Source organism: Rhinatrema bivittatum, chromosome 15 (assembly GCF_901001135.1).
Source record: "Rhinatrema bivittatum chromosome 15, aRhiBiv1.1, whole genome shotgun sequence".
Lineage (NCBI taxonomy): Eukaryota > Metazoa > Chordata > Amphibia > Gymnophiona > Rhinatrematidae > Rhinatrema > Rhinatrema bivittatum.
The window spans coordinates 13,673,026-13,699,213 of NC_042629.1; the positions used below are offsets into that span (position 1 = coordinate 13,673,026).

A 26,188-nucleotide genomic window follows, 5' to 3' on the forward strand; every position below is an offset into this window, starting at 1 on the left:
CGATTAAAGGAGTGACATTGCCGCAGCATTTACTACTACTGCAGACCGCGTGAAAACAGGGTGTTCTGTTGGGTGCCTTTTAGGAATTCTTACTGCCCTGTACATTGGCAAAGGGAAGTAAAACATTATTATTTGCATATGAAACATAAAAAATGGACATTAGAGACCTATGATTATATATGAACCGGTGTCTGATTAAATCACAAGGTTCCACACGAATGGGTCATATGAGGTCTATAATATTTATGTCATTGCTTATGTGATGCCTCTGTACTGTTGTTTAATTGTCCTTGAATGCTGTGGGAACAAGCGGTGATTCCCACAGGCCTGGAGGCATACATTTAGTCTGACGCCAGCCTTTCTTAAAACACAATAGCTTTATTACAGCTTCACACATACACAACAGTAAACTGCCTTTACCTTCTGACAGTGTACTCAATTACTCACAATTTCAGTACTGCTTCCCTGAGTACTTACAGTTCTGCTTCGGCATAGCTCAGTGTTTTGATAGTGTTACTTTACAGGAGCTGCCTTCCTCCTGGTGACCTGGGCCTAGTCTGGTTATCCTCACCTGGATCCCAGGCCTTATTCCCCAGCCTCTGGTTATGCCCTCCGAGCTTCACCTACCCCACAGGATCCCACCCATACAGCATACTCTCCTTAATGGGTTTAAGGTGGACCAGGCATCTAGTCTGGTCCTGCACAGGTATACAGGGGAACATTAGAGGCACTGCCTCACAAATGCTTTGATCTGTATATTGTATATTTGTGCATTCTGGCAACCGACTCTTGATTGTTAGTGATTTATAAATTATAAATCCTACCGTCAGAAAAGAACTGAATTCTGGTATACCCTAAATAGTCTAGATTTTGGTAATTTTCAATTTAAAAAAACTGCACAATGCTAATGAGAAAGAATTCAGAGACTCCCTTTATTTTTCTTGAAAATTAAGCCAACACATTTTGGCTGGCAAAACTCAGCCCTGGCTTCTGCCTCTGGATACCCCTGTTTGGCTTGTCTCAGCATGATGGTAACATAAGCTTCTTATATTTGCAACCTTGCTTAATCAAGTTATTTTTTTAGGTGAACAGGTTTTTTTTACGTTGTCAAGAGGGTTCATGCAATTCTGTTTGCTTGGCCTGAAAGTTCATGTAGAACAGAACCAAAGAGTTTATTTCTTCTCTTTTGTTGGATCAGTTCTTTCTCCTTGGCTGTCATGTCCAATTCTTTTGATTTTTTGATGACCACTGTTCTTTCTTCATGGATTCATTCTGTAGTCCTACATATCACAAACTGTAGGGAGAGGTACTGGGGACTCTATTCCTACATTAATTCAGTTCATCTCAATGCTACTATCTCCACAAATAGCATCACAGAACAGCTGCTACTAAATGCTGTTCATGGTATTCAAATAAAGTTACCTTCTACAGTTCAGTTTCTCTACTTTTAAAAGCCAGGATTCTGTGAAAGAAATTGTGCTCTGTTTTTTCATTTTTTTATGTAATACCATATGAACCACAGTTCTTAATCGCTGCTCTATAATGTATATAAATTTGGCTAACAAATTGAAAAACACTGCACACACTTCTCAAGATTCACTGCCTCTAAGGATCTCAACTGTGTGCCTATTACTAGCCAAACATCTGCCATCTGCTGTGAAATCTGGTGTACCCCTAACCCCCAAATATCTCTTAATATCTGCTGGCTAACATTTTTTGGACGCTCCTTAATTCACGCCTACTTCTCCCCATGCAGAGCATCTGCAGTCCATTCCTGGACACCAGATCCCTTCCCAGCAGAACATCTAATCCTGAATCCAACTCTCCTTTCACACACATGTCATCTCTGGCCTTTTTCCAGATGCAACCCACATTCTCATCTGTACATATATAGATTGTTATCATCTCTATACTCTCCCTACAACAGCACCCTCTATTTAATGATCCAATCAACCCTCCCACCAAACCTCTTTTACCACTCGTCCCATATGTCTTTACTTTTCTTTTCCAGTTAACCATTTTTTTTCAAACTGTACACAGTACTCCACATCTTTTACTTATTTCTGTCCCCAAATCCTTCTGTGTCCTTGTTGTATAGGACAGAGCTTTAGTTGCTGGATAAGACCTGCTATGATACAACGTCTTTTGATTAACTTTACTTTGGTCAAATAAAAGGTTTCACAACCTACAATGACATCCTTATCATCAAAAGTTTTAACACAAGCGAACAAACATCTGGTCAATATTATCTTTCTAAAAAAACCAAAATTCTCACTTATGTCAAAATCGTCCACATCTCCAAGCCTATGAATAGGCTTGAAAACATTTCTGTAAGGAGGTGGACAAATGTAAATACATCTCGGCACACAGTATGCAACGTGTCACCTTGCAGCTGTGTTGGCGATGACTTTCAGGCTGCCCGGATTCCGGATTAACTTGTCCAGGATACTGACAATTTGCTCAAACTTGGGCCTGTTGTTTCTGTCTTTCTGCCAACAGTCCAACATCAGCTGATACAGGGCAGCTGGGCAGTCCATGGGGGGTGGCAACCGATAGCCTTCATCCACAGCTTTAATTACCTGCGTGAAGACAAGCATTTCATGATGCTCATGGGAACATGGCTGATTTTCGTCAGAGACTCATTAAGAATACAAGCAGGACATTTCATGCTTAGACACATTTGTTTGGGATGTTTGACCTCTTGTCACCACTTGATTCAGAAGACAGCTCATGGGCTAGAGCACACTCACATCCTGATTGGACATGTCCCAGTAAGGCCTCTCTCCATACGACATCACCTCCCACAGAACAATCCCATAACTCCACACGTCGCTGGCAGAGGTGAACTTGCGGTATGCGATTGCTTCTGGCGATGTCCATCGAATTGGGATTTTCCCGCCCTAAAATCAGAAATATTCTATAATTAATCTCAGCTCATTCAGCAAGGATGCACTGGGCTTTGCCTGCAGAATTAATAACCATGCTGCCATGTTTTATTAACATGCTGGGTTTAATACATACTAAAGGATAAAACAACGCGAGATGAAGTTTAAAAACAATGCATGTGCTAAAATGGGGAGATGGTCATACATCTAGCACATGCGTGTGTCCACTCAATTTTATAAGGTGGGGAGATTTGCACACATGTGCTGATGCGTACACATCTTGCATTGGAGAAAAAAGGGGCGTGGTGTGGGCAGGGCTTGGGCATTCCAGGGCGTGGCCATGAGATGTGTGCAAAAGTACTTACAAGCCAGGGCATGTGCCACATAGCTTTACTTCAGCTATGGAGGAGATGTAAGTTTTTTTGTTCTTTTTTTTTCTTTTTGGTATCCCTGAGTGGTTTAAAGGGTTGGGTTAACTGGGGGGAGTGCAGGCTACAGAAACATATGGATTCGATGGAGCTACCGCTAGTCTGGGAGAAATGGTAGACAAACTGGTCATGGAGTGGCCGCATGCCTTTTATAAACTTTGCGTGGCTCATACCTGACTTTACGCGGCTGTGAACGCCTACTTGCAAAATTGGGCATACACATATGTGCACCCGGGCTATTTTATAACATATGCGCGTATGTGAATGTATGTTATAAAACTACCACATCTTTGGGCTCGCGCCGATGCCCACGTGTATATGGGCACCTGCACGCCCATTTGAAAGTTACCGTCCCTGTGTTGAAATGTTGCCCAGATTGGTAATATGCCAATTAAAATTATTTTCAGAAGCTAAGAACTTATCAAGAACATATGTTCCTAGGTAATTGTTTGCAATGACCAAGTCTTTTTTAATGGATCACAACCTTCACTTGTGCATTTTTATCAGATTATCTGAACATGAAATCAGTGTTTCTGTTAATGGACAGTACATAATGCAGAATATGGCATAGCACTTGTATTTTAATAACATCACCATGGCTGCATGATCCATATTTAATTGACAAAAAGTCCTATTAGAAAAAATTTGGGACAAAGTTTTTCTATTTCTGGAAGACACACTGAAGACAAAACTATTAGACAAAAAGGAAGAGAAGAAAGAAGAAAATGTGCTTTTCGGCATTCCACTATATACGGAGACCTTGTCTATAGCATAACAGATGTATAATAAAAGTAATCCTAGTTATCTGTAATATGTAGCAAAAACTATTTTCCAAATCGGCTCTTTCAGTGTGGAAGTCATCACTTGCACAGTCAGGAAAGAGATTCTGGCATTCAGTTAAGGCAAAAGGAAATTCACATTTGTCAGGTCTCAACTCTACAGAATAAATGTTTCTCAGGCACATCATTATCTATGGGAACACATTCAGCTTTACAAACATGAAAGAATAGTGAAAATAGAAGGGAATTAAAGAAAAATCTGGAATCTACTTCAAGTTCTCCAAATATGAACCCTTTCTCATAAACAGTGGAGATGCAGGGGAGGGTCTCTGGGATTTAATGTGGGTTCTATGTGCATGCCACTGAATGGGCAATTCTGTGTCTCGTTCAGAAGGACCCGGGTGGTTTGATCTTGTAATATGTTTGCTTTGGACTTTTAAACATTTGTGTCTATAAACAATTCTGTGTCTCTCCAAGTATGGAGTGAATACATATGTGGAAGAGTCCCAAACCTCTCCTATCTGTACCTGTAAAACACTAGAGATCTAATGATAACTTACTAAGGATATTCTTTAGTGCAATACAAAATTCCATGGCTGTTCAACTGTGGAAGCCTTCATGGATAGGTCATTTAGATGATTTAGTAACTAAGGCCAGGATTCATCATTCTTCACAGAATGATGAATCCTGCGAAAACGGGGGGCGGGCCTGCGAAAGCCCGCAGCATTTGCACAACGGCTTTCGCACCGAATAGCGCCACCGTGAAAGGTGGCGCTATTCGGTGTGCTACTGCCGACGATAATGTTAGTAACATTATCGCCGGCAGCGAAGACACCGCTGACTCTGCCCCCCTCCCCACCCTGACTCCTCCCCTCCCCACCCTGACTCCTCCCCTCCCCCTAATTTGCATGATATCGCATGTGAAAAGGCCCTTTTCGCATGTGATAAGCCTTTGATAAATGACCCTCTAAATTATCAACTGAGGCAGAGTAACAAGCCTAACTGATTTATGTTTCAGCTTTTTTATTAAATGCAAGAAACCCCCAAACCTGTCCTTCAGGTACCGTTTTCTTGTATACCTTGAAGGAAGGGCATACACACATATATAACCGACAGATTTTCCTCCCCCCCCCCCCCCCCTTATTTCCCTCTCTTAGCCTAACTGATTTATTAATAATTGTGCAGTTGTAAGAGCTGAGAAATTGCTGAGCTAGTTTAAGCCAAGTTCTAGTTTGTGGGTTCCTGGACATGCTCTTCTATAAGAGATGAACTGTAGCTGCTGGCTTGATGAGTGTACACCAAATTATTTCTAAGTTACTATTCCAAGGAAATTTCCAAAAATAGCCTTATTATTTACAAGGCAAGAAACCTACGATTCAGCAGGTACACAGGTAAGGTATCTGATACCTCGCCTTCTGAGATACAACAGAGCTTTCCACCCTCGATTTGGGAAAAATGTATTTTGTGTTATGACATTTTGTTTTGGATTTATATTTATAGTGGTTTTCATCCCAAGCATAGGGGTAGATTTTCAAATAGCGCGATTTGGCGTACTTTTGTTGGCGCATCAGGCACAAACAAAAGTACGCTGGATTTTAGTAGATACGCGCGTAGCCGCGCGTATCCGCTAAAATCCGGGATCGGCGCGCGCAAGGCTATCGATTCCATATAGCCGGCGCGCGCCGAGCCGTGCAGCCTACCTCCATTCCCTCCGAGGCCGCTCCGAAATCGGAGCGGCCTCGGAGGGAACTTTCTTTTGCCCTCCCCTCACCTTCCCCTCCCTTCCCCTACCTAACCCACCCGCCCGGCCCTGTCTAAACCCCCCCCTTACCTTTGTCGGGGGGATTTACGCCTCCCGGAGGGAGACGTAAATCCCCGCATGCCAGCGGGCCGCTAGCGCGCCGGGACGTGACCTGGGGGCGGGTCCGGAGGGCGCGGCCATGCCCCCGGACCGCCCCTGAAACGCTACGGCCCGCCCCGAAAACGCCGCGCGTATCGGGCCCGCCCCCTCGACACGCCCCGACACGCCCCCCACGGAAAACCCCGGGACTTACACAAGTCCCGGGGTCTGCGCGCACCGGTAGGCCTATTGAACATAGGCGCACCGGCACGCAGGGCCCTGCTCACCTAAATCCGCCCGGATTTAGGCGGATTTAGGCGAGCAGGGCTCTGAAAATCCGCCCCATATTGTTTAGCACATTCTGTATATTTGCAACAGACATACTTTTGGCCATCGTTTCCAGATCCTGACCATTAGGAAGCAAATTGCTTCCTAATTGGTTTTAATATCCCTAATTGCTAAATTTGGCAAATAGCTTGCTGAAATGGCATAAAAGTCAAATAATATTTCATAAAAGTTTTGTGTCGTTTCAAATGGGAAATGAAAAAATGCAAGATAACGAATAGAGCTGATGTCAGTATGCACTTTTAAAATGGCAATGAAAACCGAACAACGGTAAAGAATTATGATTACAACCAAGATGCATAAGGAAGATGTTCCCCAGACAGCTTTGTTTCATTCTGTCACGGTCATAAAAAGCAGAACTGAAACCAAGAGGAGTGTAGTCCAGACCCTACTGTTTACTGTCAGAACCCTCCAGGCAAGTCTAGGACACATGGTCTCCTTATGTGCCTGTTTCCTATCTATTCTTCTGGAGCCAAACACCTGCAACCACGTCTTCTGTTTATCATCCCGTGATTGCTTCTCTTACAGAAAGAGCAGATTATATTTAAAGTTGGATGGAGGTTTTACATTTTTGGGAATTCTATCATGGGAAAATGATACTGTATAGCGTTGTATAATTGTTGTTTGTCTCAAGCACCAATCACAGTTATCATCAGTGGCTCTGTGGTACATGAGGCAAAACCATTGGGATTTTCCGTGGAGTTGGCTGGTGCTGTAACTACCCATAGACGCTTAGACAGCAAAGAACGTGCCATGCAATATATGCTTCTGAATAGCTTAATGACCCACTCTAGCTGCACATTCTATATGGCTAATATTTTCCATCTGTGGTACTGCTAATACATACTAATCGAGAGGAACGTCAGTGGGAAGAAGAGTTATCAGTTAGTTTTATGCACTCACAGGACAGTAGCTCTAATGGGGATTTTTTTTAAACTACATTTTGTTAAATGTTTGCCTTAATCTGAGCTGGTTTCAGGCATTGCAACAAAGACGATAACTAGATTCTCCCCATTCTCAGAACTGACTTCAGAATCAGAAATTCTTATTGGACCTGGGAGGTTATACATTCTTGTTCTTGAAACTGTATATCAGCACTCAATGATCACAAACCTCTTACAGACAGGGAAAAGAATACAGTTCATTATTTCATCTTATTCTGTCTTACCCTGGTTGTGTAAGCAGCTTCAGGGTCATCTTCCAGGACACGAGAGAGGCCAAAGTCCGAAACCTTGCACACCAGGTTACTGTTGATGAGAATATTGCGGGCAGCCAGGTCGCGATGCACATAGCCCATGTCCGAGAGGTACTTCATGCCAGACGCGATCCCCCGCAGCATGCCCACCAGCTGGATGACAGTGAATTGGGCATCATGTTTCTGAAAAAACATTAGACATGCACAATTGAGATACTAATTACCCATGAAAAACCCCTAATTACAGGGGAACAGTTTTTTGAATCAGAATGATGTAGGTTAGCATTCTGCATGTTGAAGACAGATGACTATATGTGAGGGGTCATTTTGAATTTGAAAATCCAAGTCCTTGTTCCTGGACTTCTATCATCCTTCCACATTAATGTGTAAGGAGCCCTATCCTCAAAAGAAATTTGCCACAGGAAATCTCTAGAAAGTAGGGTGAGAAAGGTGGCAAATAGTTCTACCCGCATGCCAAAATAAGTTCTAATAATAACGGGAGTTTTTATGGAAACTGGGGCCATCCACTCTAAGAATATTTCTCACAGATGCAAATTAGGAGAATCCCTCAATATGTTTGGTTACCCCCCAAGACAATATATCTCAGAAGCAACAAACCCAAAGTACTGCACGATAATGAAAGGCTGATGCACAGAACTGTAGCTACCGTACCTTATTTAAGAAGCTTTTTTCCCATGGACACAGAATGGGAGAAAGGTTGTTACAAATCAGGCCTGGAGGGTAGAATCAAGCTTATTGCAAGTGAGATGAGTTTGTTTAATCCTTTTTATCGGGAATGTTTCTGCTCCCCTAGTTTGCATTTGTATCTTTTCCCCATTGTTTATTCTCTTCCAATTCTTCGACTGTCTGCATGTTAAGTTCTGAGCTTGTTCCCTGTCTCCTTCCATGAGATACTCCACCTCTCGCTCAATCATATTATCCACATTCAGAGATGTCGCAGAACTACAGGACGGAAGAGTCCTGGCACTTACCCGGAGAAAACTGTCTAGGGACCCATTTTCCATGTATTCAGTCACAATCATCACCGGCTTACCTGAAAATACATTAAATTTATCAATTAGAATAAATGAATGATTAGCCCACATGCATAGTTACTAACATGATACATGAATTTTGTTATTCTCTTAAAATAACATTTTGTTCTACTGTACATAAAAAACAAACCACCTCAAACAGAGAAAATAGTATGCCCCTCTCTTTCTCACCGTTAGATGGCTGAGGGTGGAGAATGTCATTTTTCATGAGCATTCCATGGGGGATCTGCTTTTAATCTGAAACATATGCTTCAAAGTACAGCACTGCGTTTCCAAAGGCGAGGTACTCTGTATTCATTCAAAAGGCAACAGCGTGCGTCAACAGTGAAACCAAAATTTATTGGGCAAGTAGGTTACAAATTGCAGTAAATTATTAGGAAAGTAACCAGAACATGTGTGCTGACTGTGAGCGGAAAACTGCAGCAGTCCTCGTGAGGCCCCCATGGAGAACCGGCGAGAGGAAAAGGAAAGGGAAAAAGGAGCAAGAAATGTGACTCAGACCTGGAGGAGCGAGTGCTGCTCCCTCCCCCATTTCTTTATCAAGATCTTTCCTATTTCAAGTCACCAACCTGAGAAAATTGCTAACATGAGCCTCCCCCGGGGCTTGGTCTCTTTCCAAACCACGTGGAAGCCTGTCCCACCCAGGCGGCCTGCAAATTCTAGACAAGGACAAAAGACGTGGCTGCCTTAGTCTCCAAGATTATCTCACACTCCTTCCTATTAACTCTCACGTGCCACATTGTCCTTTCACTCTTTAGGGTGTGGAACTGCCCCTCATTCACTGCACCTCTATAGTTAGTGCTATTCATCTGGTTGAACTATGACCACCCTATATAGGACATAATGTCACCAAAGTATTCAAAGTAAAGTATAAATAATAAGGATCGTCAAAGGGATATTATTTCTTGTGCTGAGGGGTAGGTTTAGAGGGAGAACGTAGCAACAATGAAATTCAGTGAATTCAATGCTCATAATAAACAGGCCAGGAAATCCACTCACTTTTTATATTATTCCCACAATAAAACATTTTGCTGTCAAGTCCTGGAGCTAGAAGTCTTACGGCGCTCAAGAATGACACCAGTAAGAGGTTTGTGGATGCCTGGAATATTTTTACTCAGCAATTTAAGGCTGCAAACAAAGCAAAAATTAAACAGCGTTCACTTTATTTCCAGAAGGTTATGCATTTTCCAGTCATCCCTGGGATTTGATGGTGTTCGGTCAGTTCTTTGTGAGTTACTGTTGTCTTCTTTTAAACCATATAATCCTTGCTTTGTTACAATTCTTCTCTTTGGAAAATTTTAAAAAAGGACTTGTGAGTTTTGTCTTCATAATAAAATGGGTGCTGAGCGTACAGGGCAGGAAATCTCACTTGCCTTGCGTTGGGTGCTATTGCTGCCTCGGGATGTGGCGCATACATTTTGTGTTCCCTGTAGTCCATATCTTGTCCCGAAGCTGCTCTGAAGGCTCACAATAAAGCCAGCAGCCTGAACAAACACAGAGTTCGCTGGAAAAAAAAAATCCTCGCAAAGAGCAGGGCAAATAAGTAAACTCCTGTCTAAAATTATGGACAGTATGCCAAGATCTAATCAAGAAGGAATACCATCCCCGACCACATCTGCAGTGGGTTTCACAATGTTTATGTAGAGACTTCTTTCCAATGTTCTGGACAGAAAATCACCACCAGCCATGAAGGTCACACATGGCCCAGGTAAGTGTGACTTCGTATTCCCAGTAAGACCCCCATCCTGGAAAATGTGCATGACAGTTTGACTCTCCAGCAATGAGGGCTGGAGTGAACAGAAAATTCCATTTAATCAACAAATGCTGATTCCTATGCACACTTATGGCAACTGTTTTTTCTCTGAGGTTCTATCGTTCGTGAGCATAAATATCCTGTCAGCTCTCCAAGGGCAGGTAAAGTCTGGTACTTGTAAAACTAATCTTGTCATTTGTTTTTGTGCTTTCTATTTTTGCTGAGGACATCGATGAGAGAGAAGGAAGAATGTAGTATCCCCCATCGGACAGCAAGTAATGCTTAGCTTTCTTTTTCTTAATATGAACTGTTGGGAATGCATATAATGATAAAGATAATTTAATTAAATTATTTATGAATTGCCATCATATAAGCTGCCCAAAGCAACAGTGTATAAAAAGTATCCAATCATCAAGAGTGGAATCAATACTAAAAACGCACTACATACACAAGTCAGTCATACACAAATACTGGACCACTTACAAGTGACAAGGCATTAAATCAATAATATCAACACCTACTAAAACTGGAAGGTCATAGAGCAATTATATACTTCTGTATGCTTCTTCTCAAAACAACCCTCTCAGCCAAAAATGTGTTATAAAGCCAAGTTTTTGCAGCTTTTCTGAAAACCATGTAACTTTTTAATAGACACTAATGTCTGAAAGGAGTGAATTTCAAAGAACAAGGGCTGCTACAATCAGTTCCAATAAGTTCTGCTTCTTTTAAGGTGCGGAGTACATAGAAAGGTGGCCTGCGAGGATTGCAGTGATCGCTTTGGGCTGTGTTTTTCCAAACATGTACAAAGATATTTTGGCCCACTATCTTTGGCCTTTCATTCCTTTGCCTCCTCAGCATTCTGACGTCAAAGTAGTTCCTGAGGAGGCCCGGCGTGGCCTATGGATGGCACTTCACCATGAGACAAAACTCCAGATACTCCGTAGTCGAGCTTGGAAGATCTTCGGTCTGGAGATCCCAAGCCGAGCATTGTATCTTATCAGCCACCCCAAAGTACCCGTAACGTTCATTCTTTCCCAATGAATATAGATCATCATAGCCTATCAACAGTATTATTCTGCTAAACTAATATCATGAAACTGAAAACCGCTCAACACAACTGAGCTCAGCAAAGATTCTTTTCCACAGACAGAAGATTCGAAACCCCTGTTTATGTAAATCTGTTCCTTTAGTGTTGCTCCTCATGCAGTTTTCTCCACGCAGTGGTCATAAAACCGTGGCTGAGTACATATAAAGATGAAATCTAAAAAAGATCTTGCTGTTTAGTAATATTAAAATCAATAATTACAGCAATCCTCCATGGACATTAAACCTGTGCTAATGATAATGGCTTATAATTAAGGCAGACCATGATATATTGAGACCAACACATTACGAAACCTCTGGCAGGGAATGGATTATTACCAAGCGACTGTATTCTGTATTGAAGCAATTAGAGCTGGAGGGCTTAATTGGTTTTTGCAATCTGTTTGTGTCTTGCAGCTCTCGTGCAGTGTGATTTTTAGCTTCTATTTCCTAATATTTTCTTTTTCCCCCCATCTGGCATCAGACTAGACTCTGAGATCGGGACAATGGATGTTGGTAGCAGCAGGACTGTAACAATGCCACAAGCAGGTCATTGATCCAAAAGCAGCCCACAAAGGGCACATGAGATAATTCCCCATTTGTCATAATAATGTCTGCTATAGTGAGATATATCCTAGCAAAAGCTCCCTTAGGTACATGCACTTTCCTGTAATCCAACGTGCTCTGACCATATAAATGTGGAAAAATGGAAGCAGTTCCAGGGAACGCTGAACTGCACAGCCAGGCAGGAGACGCCACTGATCTATGCAGACTGTCACATGGAATTACTGGAGAAACTGCATGCGTTTTATTCCAACAGCCTCCTAAAGAAAAAGGCAGGCATGGCCTTAAATAAGAGTAATCCCAAATATTTTCCTTGTGGGAGGAGAAGGGGGTGAAATGCTTTGTACATTATGCATGGGAAAGTCTTTGGGGGGGAGTCTGGTTCCTTTGCTACTTGTGAGATTGCTGTTACGGGTATATTGGGATAAAAAAAAAAACCCTTCAAGTTGTTGCATTCAGGATGTCACTGATGCTGATGATGACATATCCAGCTCAGTGCACGTGCATGGAGATAGCGGGGCACTGTCATGGCTTTAGAACTGACGACGTGTTTCAACTTTTCAGCCATCTCTCTCATGAACAGACCTAAAATGCTATTTGAAATGGGTTTATGCTGAAATTGCTCTGAAGGCATTATTGTATATCATTACTAACATAATAGCTCTTTTCATATGCATTGGTTTACATATTATAATCAGCATAAAGTCATAAACATTTATAGTTGTTTTGCATGGCTACACTGCTGTTACCTACTATGCAGAAGCTCTCTCAGCTGAAATCAAAGATCAGGTGACCCAATCTTACTTTTAGTGACCACCCCTTCCAGTCGAATGATGTTGGGGTGGTCAAACTGTCCCATGATGCTGGCCTCACTCAGGAAGTCCCGCCTCTGTTTCTCGGTGTAGCCGACCTTCAGCGTTTTGATGGCCATAGAGATCTCTTTTTTAGATGGGAGCTTTAGTCGCCCACTGCACACCTCCCCAAATTCTCCTACACGAGGAGACCAAAATAGTGTTAGTGAAACTCAGTTGGATATAATGAGCAAATGATTGGAGCTCTGTTTAAATAGACTTCATTGGACGTTTGTTTCTAGCAATTCCCTATCATCTCTGTGCATGTTATCTGTTCAACATCACTGGAAACAGGAGATTGCCAGAGACTGGAGAAGAGCAGATGTAATACCGTTTCACAGAGATGGGAATAATGAGGATGTAGAGAACCACAGACCTGGTAGTCGGATATCAGTGGTGGCTAAGTTAGTGCAGCACCTTGAAGTTAGTGAGTTACAGGATCTTGGTGGCTAGTCTGCTGTTCACAAGTCTTCTACGTGGAACAACGCCAAACACTATGGGGTGATGCAATGAAAACGTGCTGAAAGTGGGCGCTGGGTGTTCACCCCAAGCACACCTCCTGGGGGCGCCATGCCATATTTAAATTAGGGGTTGCATTGTCAAGGAGGCGCTAGGTTCGACTGCGTGCCCCTAGCGCCTCCTTAACAGCAGGAGCCCATGAGCAGTCGGCATCTGTTTTCCTAATCGGCGCACAGCCAGGGGTTCAGGAAACGAACGCTTGTTAACTGAGTGTCCGTTTCCCGAACCTGACCGCCAGCACTATTTTTTAACTTTTTTTTTAACTTTTTCAAAGTTTTTGTTCCTCCTACTTAATATCGCAACGATATTAAGTAGGAGGATGTACAGAAAAGCAGTATTTTCTGCTTTTCTGTACAACTTTTGGGAGTGCTAAGCATTTAACAACTGCTCTAGGCAGGTGTTAATTTTTGAGCATAAAAATGTGCGTTTTAGACGCACATATTTTTTTCTTGCATTGCGGGTGATTCCCTAATAGCCTCATTAACATGCATTTGCATGTGATCAGCGCTATTAGTTTCACCATGCGTTAGACGCGCGATGTGGAGGCACTAATCCATTTATTGCATAAGGGGATTAGGTAGCGCCTACACAACCCGCGTCCAACTACGCGTTAAACAGTGCATTCAGCCCCCATATTAAAATCCAGATAGGCCACATTTACCACTCCTCCAATCAATTACTCTGGTCACCCTCTCAAAGAAATAAATGCAAGATCTTGCCAAAAAACTTGATTGATTTCTCAGATGTGGCCTACCTGGATTTCAGTAAGGTATCTGATCCATGTGAGCAGGCTAGCCTGTCCAGGAGATGAAAAAAATTATAAACTGGACAAGAACTTGGTTACTACTCAGAGAGTAGAAGTCCAATAGGATCCAATATGGTAAGAGAAATGTAATCAGCAGAGCAGACGAAAATAATCAAAGATGACTTTACAAATGCAAAAAAACATAAAACTGTGTATTTGGGAAGGAGAAATCCAAGGGCCAGACACCAATGTGGAGATACACAGAGCTTAGGAGTGCCCTGAGAGGGCAGGGACCTGGGGGTCCTCATCTCTGATAATCTGAAGGTAGCCAGTCAGAGTAAGAAACCTGAGACCTTCAGAGAGACCTCAGGAGCAGGGAAGTAACATTACCTCTCCAGCCCACCTTAAGGACCGGCTGCAGTTTGGGAGACCATTTCTACAAAAGGCCAGTAATAAGGCAGAGGCAATTTAAAGGAGAGCCACCCAAATGATTCATAGCCTGCACTATAAGCCACGCACAGGGAGACTCGGGGAGCCAAATATTTGAAAGAGAAAACACAATTTCATTTGTTTTGTTTTAAAAACTGAGCACCTTCTGCATAAAAGAAACCCCTTCCAGGTCCTGCTGAATAGCCCCCTCCCCAGCGGTTCTTCGGGCAGGACCAGTTCCCGCTCCCTCCTGCTCCACCAGTGGTGCCCTTGTAAACGGCGCTGCCAGACTGAGGCCGGCGCCACTAGCAGCTTCTTCCACAGAAGGCTGGCACCGCGTTGTGCTGAAGAAATAAACAAAGGAGCCGGCCGTCATGGACCGGGGATCACTACCACCCTGTGCACATGGCGAGAGGCTTCAGGGGGATGGGGAAGTCTGCGAGGATTTGGGTTTTCTCCGACAGGGTGTGACAGTTACTTTGTTTTGTTCTGTTTATTCTTTTTCCTTTCTGTTTTTAAATTTTGTTGTTTCTTTTGCTTTTTTTAATTTAAAAAAAAAAAAAAAAAAAAAAGAGCCATAAAACCCCAAAACGAAATGGAAAAACTGCCTGTGCATACCCCTGCTCTACAGACTGCATGATGGGAGTCTAGAAGAAGAAAAATGAGATTAAACAGTTTAAAGCATAAGAAATAACAAAGTGCGATAGGAGCAGAAAGACTTACAAGATGTTTGTTTCCTATGCCGCAAGTTTCTAGAGCGACAGCTATGGTAATTAGGGGACACCGGGCTTCATACTGAAGGGGAAACAGTACATGGCTAAGATGAAAGTATTTTCTTGTTTTAGTAGGGTCATGGCTGCTGATGGAAACGTGAGTACATAGGACACCAGACCGAGTCATTCTAACACTTCTTGGGCGTTTGAATCTCATCCTGTGCTCTGGGATGCATCCAAGACATTGTGAAACGAGCAGGTGGAACACTGCTTTCTGCTCTTCAGTCTACGACCTCTGCCTTTCCCCCTCTCCCTGTCTTTCTTTTCCGTGTCTACCAAGTCACTTCTGGAAAGGAAGTGTGAGGTTATACTTTCAGAAGATGCTGGAGAACAGTGCACTCTTGTGGGGCAAAATTAAAAGCAGCACAGAAAAAAAATCTCTTGGTGTGAAAAATAACTGGACTTCTCTAAAGGTGGCAGGATGTGAGTGAAAGATGCGGAAAGAAAGTGAGGGAGTGCTTCTTGGCCGGGGTGCTCAGCTCATGATGCCTTCCTGCAGACCAGTAAGTCTATTCTCTTCTTTCACACGACAAAAGACAAAGCCTCTCATAACATCTGCAGGACATAGGAAGCATTTATCAAGGACCCTCTCCAGCAACCCAAAATAAGTCAGTGCGTTTCTCTCATCAATAGCCCTACGGATGCCCATATAGGACCATAAGGATATTGGTACTGTGCGCCAGTGAGGTCAAGGTTCAGATCAGATGTCCTGTCTGGCGGGGTCATGGGAGTTCATGTATCTCACAGACTCTGGGGAGAGAGAGGAGGCTTACAGACTTCTAGAGTGACCCCTGGTGGTGGAAGGTGGCAATGAAAGCTTCATGAGGGGCTTCCTGTGCAGCCATGGGGGTTCACTGCACCTGATGCCAGTCTTGAGAAGGTGGAAAAGTAGTGGGGGCTGGGGCTAGCTGGAAACTGACTTAGTAACCACAAGACCCTCGGGTTGCTGCCCTGCAGTGCTGTTCATGCTCTTTTATTATCAGGTCGTGCTTATTTCATTTATAAGATAAGCCACGGTTTTCACACACATAATAACTAATTCAAACATAATTTTCTCACACCAGGAGACAAAAGATTATACACTGAATGGGACTTGTTAATCTGAACTTACATTGTTCTGCTCATAGGCAATTCTCAGGTATAAAAAATCAAGAAGTAAAGCTGAGCAGTAAATGTATGAAGCAGGTAAGTGAGATGTTGTTTAATGACACTACACAGCTTATCTTAGTGAGCACTGGTTTCCACTCTGAGGGAAGCTGACCCACCAACTCATGTTATTTTGTCCACTGGACATCTTCCACGGTGCCAGGTGAGGAATTAAGGAGTAGCCGGACCTGCTGGTCTTCCTTACCTGCACCCACAACTTTATCAATAGATATGCAGGCAGCATCCAGCTCCTTGGCAAACTCATGGACAGCCTGGTTGGGGTCTTCATAGGTATGCGGGTCTACATACGTCCTAATTCCTGGCAGTTTCACTGTTGAAAGAGGAAATAAAAGTGACTAAGAAAGATGATTCCATCAGCACCAAGAATAGCAAGGAGAAAGAGCAGCAGGATTAATGTGGCAAACACCCACCAAAGAGTCTTTTCTCATTATCTCAGTTTGTTTTAGATCTGATGTCACTTCATAGTCACATTATCACAGTTTTTTCCATGCCTTAGTTAAAGCTTTTTGTCTGTTTCACAGGCTAATTAATTATATGCATGCAGATAGGAACACGATTATCTCACAAGCCAAGGAGAGAAATAATATAAAGGCTGCTATATTATCTTCATTCCATGTGGGGTGAACATGAAGATGCAGTTAGAGTTTTTTTAATTCATGATAAACAAGTCCTTAAAAGAGGGAAGCTCCATCACAACATAATCCACTTCACTTCTGCCTGCCTGCCTGCCTGGCACGAGGCCGCGTTTGCACCACTGTGAACCTGAGGACACTAAAAGCTGCACAGGAGAGGAGGAGGAACAGCCTAGTGGTTAGAGCAGTGGCCTAAGAACCAAGAGACCAGCATTCAAATCCCACTGCTGCTCCTTGGGCAAATTATTTTACCCTCCATTGCCTCAGGTACAAAAACTTAAATTGTAAGCCCTCTGGGGAGAGGGAAATACCTACAGTACCTGAATGTAAACCGAGGTGATATCTCAGATCAAATGTCAGTATAATAAATAAATAAGGTAAAACATGAGAGTGTTCCTGCACACTGGAAATGCTATCCTAAGCATTAAAATGAGGGGTTCCCCCCCCCCCCTTTTTAGGATATACCACAGTAAGAATCTAAAGGTCAAAAAATTAGAATGGTTTTCTATGCCAGATGCTATAAAGAGGAGTCCTGAGTGGTTCCTGTTGGACAGTGCTGCTCAGGTCATGAGACAGAATAATAACTTGCGGTGCTAAGTAAGGCAGGTCCATCGTCTATCCCCATGGTTGAAAGCACAGAAAACCAAACGTCAGCGCATTATGGGCACACCAGGCTTGTGAAGTATTGCTGCCAATGTACGGGGAGACCTGGCATACACTCCCCAGGCTGTGGGTGCTAGGACATTCCTGTGGCTTGTGCTGGCACATTGCACAAAAGTGAAGGCTGGTACAAGGAACCATGGCAATCCCCTCTAGCATAGCAAGGAAAGGAGCTGCTGGCTTGGGAAACACATGCAGGCTAATAGTAAGGCCCAGATGCTTAGGGCTCATAGTCACTGGCCAAATGTATTTATTTATTAATGGTTTTCCATGCGAGAATTTGCAGTAGCAAATTAGCCTGTGCACTCTCTCATCAGCTGCTGTTTTGTTTCTTTTAATAAATGCCAGCCCCAGAGATTCCCTGGAGATCAGGTGCAGCTTTTAATCCCTTCTCACTAATAATTAAGGGCAGCACACATCACAAGTGGGCTCTGTCAGGAATCACAGATAATAAACACGTGCGCGCTGGGAAAGCTGCACTGCTTTATGGCTCATTCTGCGCAAACATACAATCTATCCCATTCCAGCTCGCCACCAGCATGCACTGCCCCAAGGGGGGCAGAAAGCAAACAAAGGCTGGCACAGAAGGGGTAAAGGGACGGCATTTGAGCAGGCAAAACTGTTTCTCAGCTTTCGTAGGGATATTACGGGCTTTGCGGTATGCTGGAGGGCGTACTCCAGAGCTGAGCTTTTGTTGTTAGTTAATTCAAGATAAATTGCTTGAAATAAGCCAGCTGTCACAGTGAGGATCATAAAAAGCCAATACGATGAGATCGTATCATATGTGTTTTTATCTCCCCCACCCAGGCTCAGTCAGAACCAAAGCCTTTGGACACCATGCTAAATCCCATCCCAGGCTCTGCAGGGCTGTCCGAGGCCCAAATGGATAAGCAAAGGAAGGGGGTTCTGAGAAGGGCTCTGCACTGAGACAGGCTCATCCAGGGAGAAAGCATATTTACTTATTTATTTATAAAAATGTCATTCCACCTTTTCCAAGCTGGTCTCAGGATGGATGACAATCACATTTATAATTAACACTTGCTACCTTTGGTCACAGTTCTAGTAGCATAAGGAGAAACATAAGAACATAAGAACATGCCATGCTGGGTCAGACCAAGGGGCCATCAAGCCCAGCATCCTGTTTCCAACAGTGGCCAAACCAGGCCACAAGAACCTGGCAAATACCCAAACACTAAGAAGATCCCATGCTACTGATGCAATTAATAGCAGTGGCTATTCCCTAAGTAAACTTGATTATTTATTTATGTATTTATTTATTTAAAATCTTTTATATACCGTCTTTAAGTTATATACCATGACAACAGTTTACAGAAAGACACATATAGAATTATGGGGTTGTATATATTAATACTATCTATAAAAAGTGCCATTAAATTCTGGTAATGTAGTTTCATAATAAAGACTAGTTGATGAAAGTTATAAATATTGCCCTTTTTCATGTCTATGCATCATTCTACTGAACTGTATATTTTTACTTATGTTAATGGTGCAATAAGATAACAAAGTAGCACATATTGAGTTAAGTGCTGTGTGCTGGTGTTCTGTTGCCTGTATTCATTACTCTCCTAACCTTCGTTTTCTCTAACAAATGCTTGTTTAAAAAGCCAGGTTTTTAAACTCTTTTTTAAAAGTTTAAAATCTCTCTGTAGTCTAATCTCCAGAGGCATGGTGTTCCATAATATGGGTCCGGCTAAGGATAGCGCCCGCTCTCTGACTTGGGTCAATCTTGCTGTTTTAACAGAAGGGATGGTTAGGAGGGCTTTGTTAGCGGATCTTAGCTTTCTATGTGTTCAGCCATTCCGCTTTTTCTTCGTGAATTAATTTATGTATAGTGCATAGTGTTTTGTATTGTACTCTGTGTTCAATGGGCAGCCAGTGTAATTCAGCTAGAGTTTCAGTGATGTGATCCCTTTTTCTTTTACCGGTAAGTATTCTTGTGCAGAGTTTTGCAGTATTTGAACTGGTCTTAATATGGTGTATGGTAATCCTCAGAGAAGGGCATTACATGATTAATAGCCGTTAATGGACTTCTCCTCCAAGAACTTATCCAAACCTTTTTTGAACCCAGCTACACTAACTGCACTAACCACATCCTCTGGCAACAAATTCCAGAGCTTTATTGTGCGTTGAATGAAAGAATTTTCTCTGATTGGTCTTAAATGTGTTACTTGCTAACTTCATGGAGTGCCCCCCAGTCCTTCTATTATCTGAAAGTGTAAATAACTGATTCACATCTACTCATTCAAGACCTCTCATGATCTTAAAGACCTCTATCATATCCCCCCTCAGCCGTCTCTTCTCCAAGCTGAACAGTCCTAACCTCTTCAGCCTTTCCTCATAGGGGAGCTGTTCCATTCCCTTTATCATTTTGGTTGCCCTTCTCATTACCTTCTCCATCACAACTATATCTTTTTTGAGATGTGGCAACCAGAATTGTACACAGTATTCAAGGTGCGGTCTCACCATGGAATGATACAGAGGCATTATGACATTTTCCGTTCTATTAACCATTCCCTTCCTAATAATTCTTAACATTCTGTTTGCTTTTTTGACTGCTGCATCCACTATGATGCCTAGATCTTTTTCCTGGGTGGTAGCTCCTAATATGGAACCTAATATCGTGTAACAACAGCAAGGGTTATTTTTCCCTATATGCAACACCTTGCACTTGTCCACATTAAATTTCATCTGCCATTTGGATGCCCAATCTTCCAGTCTCGCAAGATCCTCCTGCAATTTATCACAATCCGCTTGGGATTTAACTACTCTGAATAATTTTGTATCATCCGCAAATTTGATAACCTCACTCCTCGTATTCCTTTCCAGATCATTTATAAATATATTGAAAAGCACCGGTCCAAGTACAGATCCCTGAGGCACTCTGCTGTTTACCCTTTTCCACTGAGAAAATTGACCATTTAATCCTACTCTCTGTTTCCTGTCTTTTAACCAGTTTGTAATCCATGAAAGGACTTCGCCTCCTATCCCATGACTTTTTAGTTTTCTCAGAAGCCTCTCAGGAGGGACTTTGCCAAATGCCCATCTTTCCCTTCCCTTATCCTTGGTGACTTTAGCCTCCATGTTGATGACTCCTCTAACTCTTGTGCCTCAAAACTCTTTACTTTAACTTCTTCATTTGATCTCCATCTCTGCTCTACCATCTCTTCTCACCAACTTGGCCACTGCCTTGACCTAGGCTTTGCTTCGCCATCTCAGTTATTCCGATCTCAGACCATCACCTGATAACTTTCACATTAAACCACCCTCCCCCCACACTTGTCCTGTCACAACTTACACCTTTAGGAATTAAGCTGTTGACCCTTGCATCTTCTCCACTGCTGTTTCATCTCTCCATTCCTCCAAAATTTTGTCTGAATCTGTTGATGAAGCAGTTTCTTCTTACAACACTATACTCTCTTCAGCCTTACTCTTGCTCCTCCTCTTACCCATTCTGTAAGACGCACTAAACCTTAGCCTTGGCTCATCCCTGGAATTTGCTACCTACATTCCTGTGCCCGCTCTGCAGAACGTCTCTAGTTAAAATTCTGTGCCCATGCAGACTTCATACACTTCAAATTCATGCTGACCACTTTCCAGTATGCTATTGCACTTGCCAAACAAGACTACTATCTCCATCTGACAAACTCTCTTTCATCTAACCCTTGCTGTCTTTTTGCCACTCTCAATTCCCTCCTCAAACTTCCCTCGCCTCCCTCTTCCCCTTTTCTCTCTGCCCAGACTATGGCTGAAATCTTCCATGACAAGATTTTCAAAATTGGTCTTGTGTTCTCAACTATTTCACCTTTACCTGCTTCTCCCCCATTTCTTTCCTCTTCCCTTCCCCTAGCCTCTGCCACTCTCTTCTCCTTTCCTGTGGAGGAAACTGCTCATCTTCTCTCTTCCTCCGAACTCTGACCCTGTCCCTACCCGATTCCTCACCTCCATCTCCACTGCAGCCATCCCTTTTATCTATCACATCCTCAATATATCACTCTCCACTGCTACTGTTCCTGCTGCCTTCAAATGTTCTGTAATCATACCACTCTTTAAAAAACCTCACTGCATCCTACCTGTCCTATCAACAATCTTCCCAAATCCCTTCTCCCTTTTGCCTCCAAACTACTTGAACGTGTTCACTGCTGCTGTCTTGACTTTCTTACATCTCAAGCTGTTCTTGATCCATTCCAGTCTGGTTTTCGCCCTCTACATTCAACTGAAACAGCCCTTGCCAAAGTTTCCAATGACCTGTTTATGGCTAAAGCCAAAGGTCTTTATTGTATTCTGTCTTTATCCTCCATGACCTGTCTGCTGCTTTTGACACTGTTGATTACCACCTACTCCTTGATTCTCTGTCCTCGCTTGGATTTCGGGACTCTGTCTTGGTTCTCTTCTTACCTCTGCCATTGCACTTTTAGTGTTTCCTCTGGTGTTCCTCCTCTACTGCTATTCCACTATCAACTGATGGAATAGCTCCATCTTGGGCCTTCTTTTCTTCTCACTATATACTAATTCCACTGGTGCTCTGATTTCCTGTCATGGCTTTCAATACCATTTTTATGCAGATGACTCCCAGATCTACCTTTATACACCAGAAATTTCACCACAAATCCAATCCTAGATCTTGGCCTGCCTGCCTGACATGCTGCCTGGATGACCCACCACCACCTTAAACTCAATATGGCCAAGCCTACCTCCCCTCTTCCTCTTTTTTCTATTTCTGTGGATAACACTGTCGTCGTCCCAGTCCCATTGGCCCGTAACCTTGGAGTCCTCTTCGATTCCTCTTGCTCCTTCTCTATGCACATAGAAAACACTTCTAAAACATGTTGTTTCTTTATAACATTGACAAAATCTGTCCTTTCCTTTCTGAACACACTACCAGAACCCTTATCCACTCTCTCATATCCTCCCACTGCAATCTGCCCTAAATTCAGCTGCTCGACTTATCTTTCACCAGTCACTATGCTCATGTAACCCCTCTTCTGAAGTCACTGCATTGGCTCCCTATCCGCTCCAGCTTACAGTTCAAGCTCCTTCATCTCACCTACAAATGTCTTCACTCTGCAGCACCTCACTACCTCTCCTTTCTTATCTCTCTCTATGCCCCTCCTTGTGCACTTCACTCATCGGATAAGTCACTCCTACCCGTGCCCTTCTCCTCTACTGCTAATTCCAGACTTTCTGCTTTCCACCTGGCTGTGCCATGTGCTTGGAATAGCCTTCCTGAACTTGTGCGTCATGCTCCCTCTCTTGCCAAGTTTAAATCCCATCTGAAGACCCACCTTTTTGAAACTGCTTTTAAATCTTATGCCTGCTTGTCTGCTTTTAGACTTGTTAAGTTTCTTTTTGTTTTAACTATTGTCTTGCTTTATGAAATACCCCATCTCTTGTCCTGTATGTTTTAGATTGTAAGCTCTATTGAGAAGGGACTGTCTTTTTGTATGTTTGTATAGCACTGCGTATGTCATGTAGCACTATAGAAATGTTAAGTAGCAGTAGTAATTGTAACTTATGCAGTTCTCTTTCAGAAAAATGCTTCAGCATCACCCTATTAGGGACAGTATCACAACAGATAATACAACTCACTGGCACTGAAACAGACATGAGCACTAACACTGTTAGGTAGGGCTGTTCGGGGGGGGGGGGCACAAAAATAGGGGCAACAATGCTGACTCTGCATTTTGGGGGGGCCCCACACTGCCATGGTAGCTCCATTTGCAACACTATAATCGGTGCATTATAGGACCCCCACTGTGGTTGATTCACCCTGGGCCCGGCACCCTTCTCAGGTCAGCCCTATTGGTAGGGCCCCAGGATTCTGCATTACCTATTCTGGAAATGGTTTCTTTCACAATTTTTTAAAAATTCTCAGTATGTGACTATATTTTGTTTAAAACTGTTTCTAGTATTTTTTGGGAGTAGGGAGTATATGGGTTTCTTTGAAAGAGAAGCAGGGCCCAGTAAAAGGAGCAAATATGACAATGGCTGGCAGGCTGATGCAAGAAGACGTGGACCAAACTGGGTGCCCATTTTTATAGCGCACACACAGTTACCTCTTCTGGGCACCTGATGCTATATTTCTCTGTGGAGGAACCACAGAGAACATCATTTTTGATTTTTTTTCATAATCCATGACTTGTGAATGACAACGCCAGCTCCAGGTCTGGCGTTAAATTTGCCAGGTTAAAAGTGTGGGGATTTACTGCATTGGGGAGTAATAGCTAATAGCCTCATCTACTTGGAATTTACATGTGATGAGCGCTATCGGTTATCCAGTGGTTTGGGCATGCATTTTGGATGCGCTAAGGCTCTTATTGCATCAGGTGTTAGTCTAATGTGTCCAAAAAGCACGTCCAACCACTCGTTCACCTGCATGCTAGGCTGGGTGGACTTTATTGCATGGGCCCCTGAGTGTGGCAGTGCAGTGTAAGTTTCTCTGCTCTCCATTCCCAGTACTAGGGGAGGGCATCAGTAAAATGTTTGAATCATTTCAATTCATTTTGTTTGCCTCTAAACTTTTTCGTTTTGTTTAATTTTTAAAAAATTTTCATTTGCTGTGTACTATTTTGATTTAGTGCGCACAAGTTTCAATTTAGTGCACATGATTTGAGTTGTAACAGTACACACTAGCTCAAAACAATGCGCGCTAAATCGAAATAGTGCTTATTCAATTTTGTGTATATTTTATAGTTTCAGTTTAGAAACAATGGGCCTGATTTTAAGAAGCATTTACATGCTTAAAATTGAGTTTTACACATGTAAATGCACTTTACTTGAGTAAGTGAGCTTTTGAAAATTGCTACAATATAGGCAATTGAATTGTCCATAGGATATTCACATGTGAATATGGGCTTTTGAAAATTGATATGATAGCATGTTACATTGACGCACTTAACTCTTTTGAAAATGACCTCGAATATGGAATAAGCAATGTTGTTGTCATTGCCTATATTGTTAAAAATGAAAGCACAACCCTGCCCAGCACTGCTGCTGGAGGTGGGGGTTCATTACTTCTTTTGAAATGAGAACCATCCCAACCAGGGACTCATTAGTACTGGAAGCAAATGCAACTCTTTGGATTCTTTGAAAACAATTCATTAGCCAGTGGTAATGCAGTAAAGAAGGCTTGCTGGCCTTAAATAGCAAGATGAGAGAAGTACAGCAGAACTGCAGGTGTAAGAGTCAGGATCCCCTGAGCTGTGCTGGTCCATAGCCGCTGAATAGCGACTAGCAGGAGGGCTCTTGGCAGCCATGCAAGCCCCTGAGTTGCCATTAGATGCCATTCCTTGTGGCACTAGAAACAGACTAATTAGGTACACAATGGGATATTTTCTGCATAAATTATCAAGTTTTATAGGCTGAAGCAGAAGGAAACTGCAGATCTAAGAGAGAAAAAGAAGCGATTTCAGCTTTGTTACAAGACAACTGTGAGAGAAAGATACAGAAATTGCAGACGATGTCCTGCTATATCAGGAGCTATTTGTGGCTGTGAACACGGCGGCATGCAGCGGAAAAATGTTTGTTTGGTTCATTTTGCTGTTGAGATGTTTCTTTTTGTTTTGAGTTGATTTGTTTCAGCACGGAAAATCTCTAAAATCCACCAGAGAGGAACCTGCTGCGGGAGCGGCTTAGAAAGATATCAAACTTCAGGCCTAAAAGTGCAAGACGAGAAAATGGGAGGCAGTGTTTGAATATAAATATATTCTATTAAACTCCAATTGGTTTTAAGTAGGGATGTGAATCGTGTCCTCGATCGTCTTAACGATCGATTTCGGCTGGGAGGGGGAGGGAATCGTATTGTTGCCGTTTGGGGGGGTAAAATATCGTGAAAAATCGTGAAAAATCGTGAAAAATCGAAAAATCGAAAAATCGCAAAACCGGCACATTAAAACCCCCTAAAACCCACCCCGACCCTTTAAATTAAATCCCCCACCCTCCCGAACCCCCCCCAAATGACTTAAATAACCTGCGGGTCCAGCGGCGGTCCGGAACGGCAGCGGTCCGGAACGGGCTCCTGCTCCTGAATCTTGTTGTCTTCAGCCGGCGCCATTTTCCAAAATGGCGCCGAAAAATGGCGGCGGCCATAGACGAACACGATTGGACGGCAGGAGGTCCTTCCGGACCCCCGCTGGACTTTTGGCAAGTCTCGTGGGGGTCAGGAGGCCCCCCACAAGCTGGCCAAAAGTTCCTGGAGGTCCAGCGGGGGTCAGGGAGCGATTTCCCGCCGCAAATCGTTTTCGTACGGAAAATGGCGCCGGCAGGAGATCGACTGCAGGAGGTCGTTCAGCGAGGGTTCCGGCGCCTCGCTGAACAACCTCCTGCAGTCGATCTCCTGCCGGCGCCATTTTCCGTACGAAAACGATTCGCGGCGGGAAATCGCTCCCTGACCCCCGCTGGACCTCCAGGAACTTTTGGCCAGCTTGTGGGGGGCCTCCTGACCCCCACGAGACTTGCCAAAAGTCCA

The 26,188-nt window shown here is 43.2% G+C and overlaps 1 protein-coding gene across 2 annotated transcripts in view; it reads right to left on the reverse strand.

Annotated features, from left to right (window-relative positions):
- The window catches only part of EPHA3 (EPH receptor A3), a 276,444-nt gene that overhangs the window by 12,053 nt on the left and 238,203 nt on the right, over positions 1 to 26,188 (reverse strand). For both annotated transcript variants that reach the window (XM_029578191.1, XM_029578190.1), the window contains exons 10-15: positions 16,596 to 16,721; positions 12,732 to 12,917; positions 8,465 to 8,526; positions 7,446 to 7,655; positions 2,751 to 2,900; positions 2,386 to 2,579 (exon numbers count right to left, since the gene is read on the reverse strand). In XM_029578191.1, the coding sequence (XP_029434051.1) occupies positions 2,386 to 2,579; positions 2,751 to 2,900; positions 7,446 to 7,655; positions 8,465 to 8,526; positions 12,732 to 12,917; positions 16,596 to 16,721 (928 nt within the window). The remainder of the gene's footprint in view (positions 1 to 2,385; positions 2,580 to 2,750; positions 2,901 to 7,445; positions 7,656 to 8,464; positions 8,527 to 12,731; positions 12,918 to 16,595; positions 16,722 to 26,188) is intronic.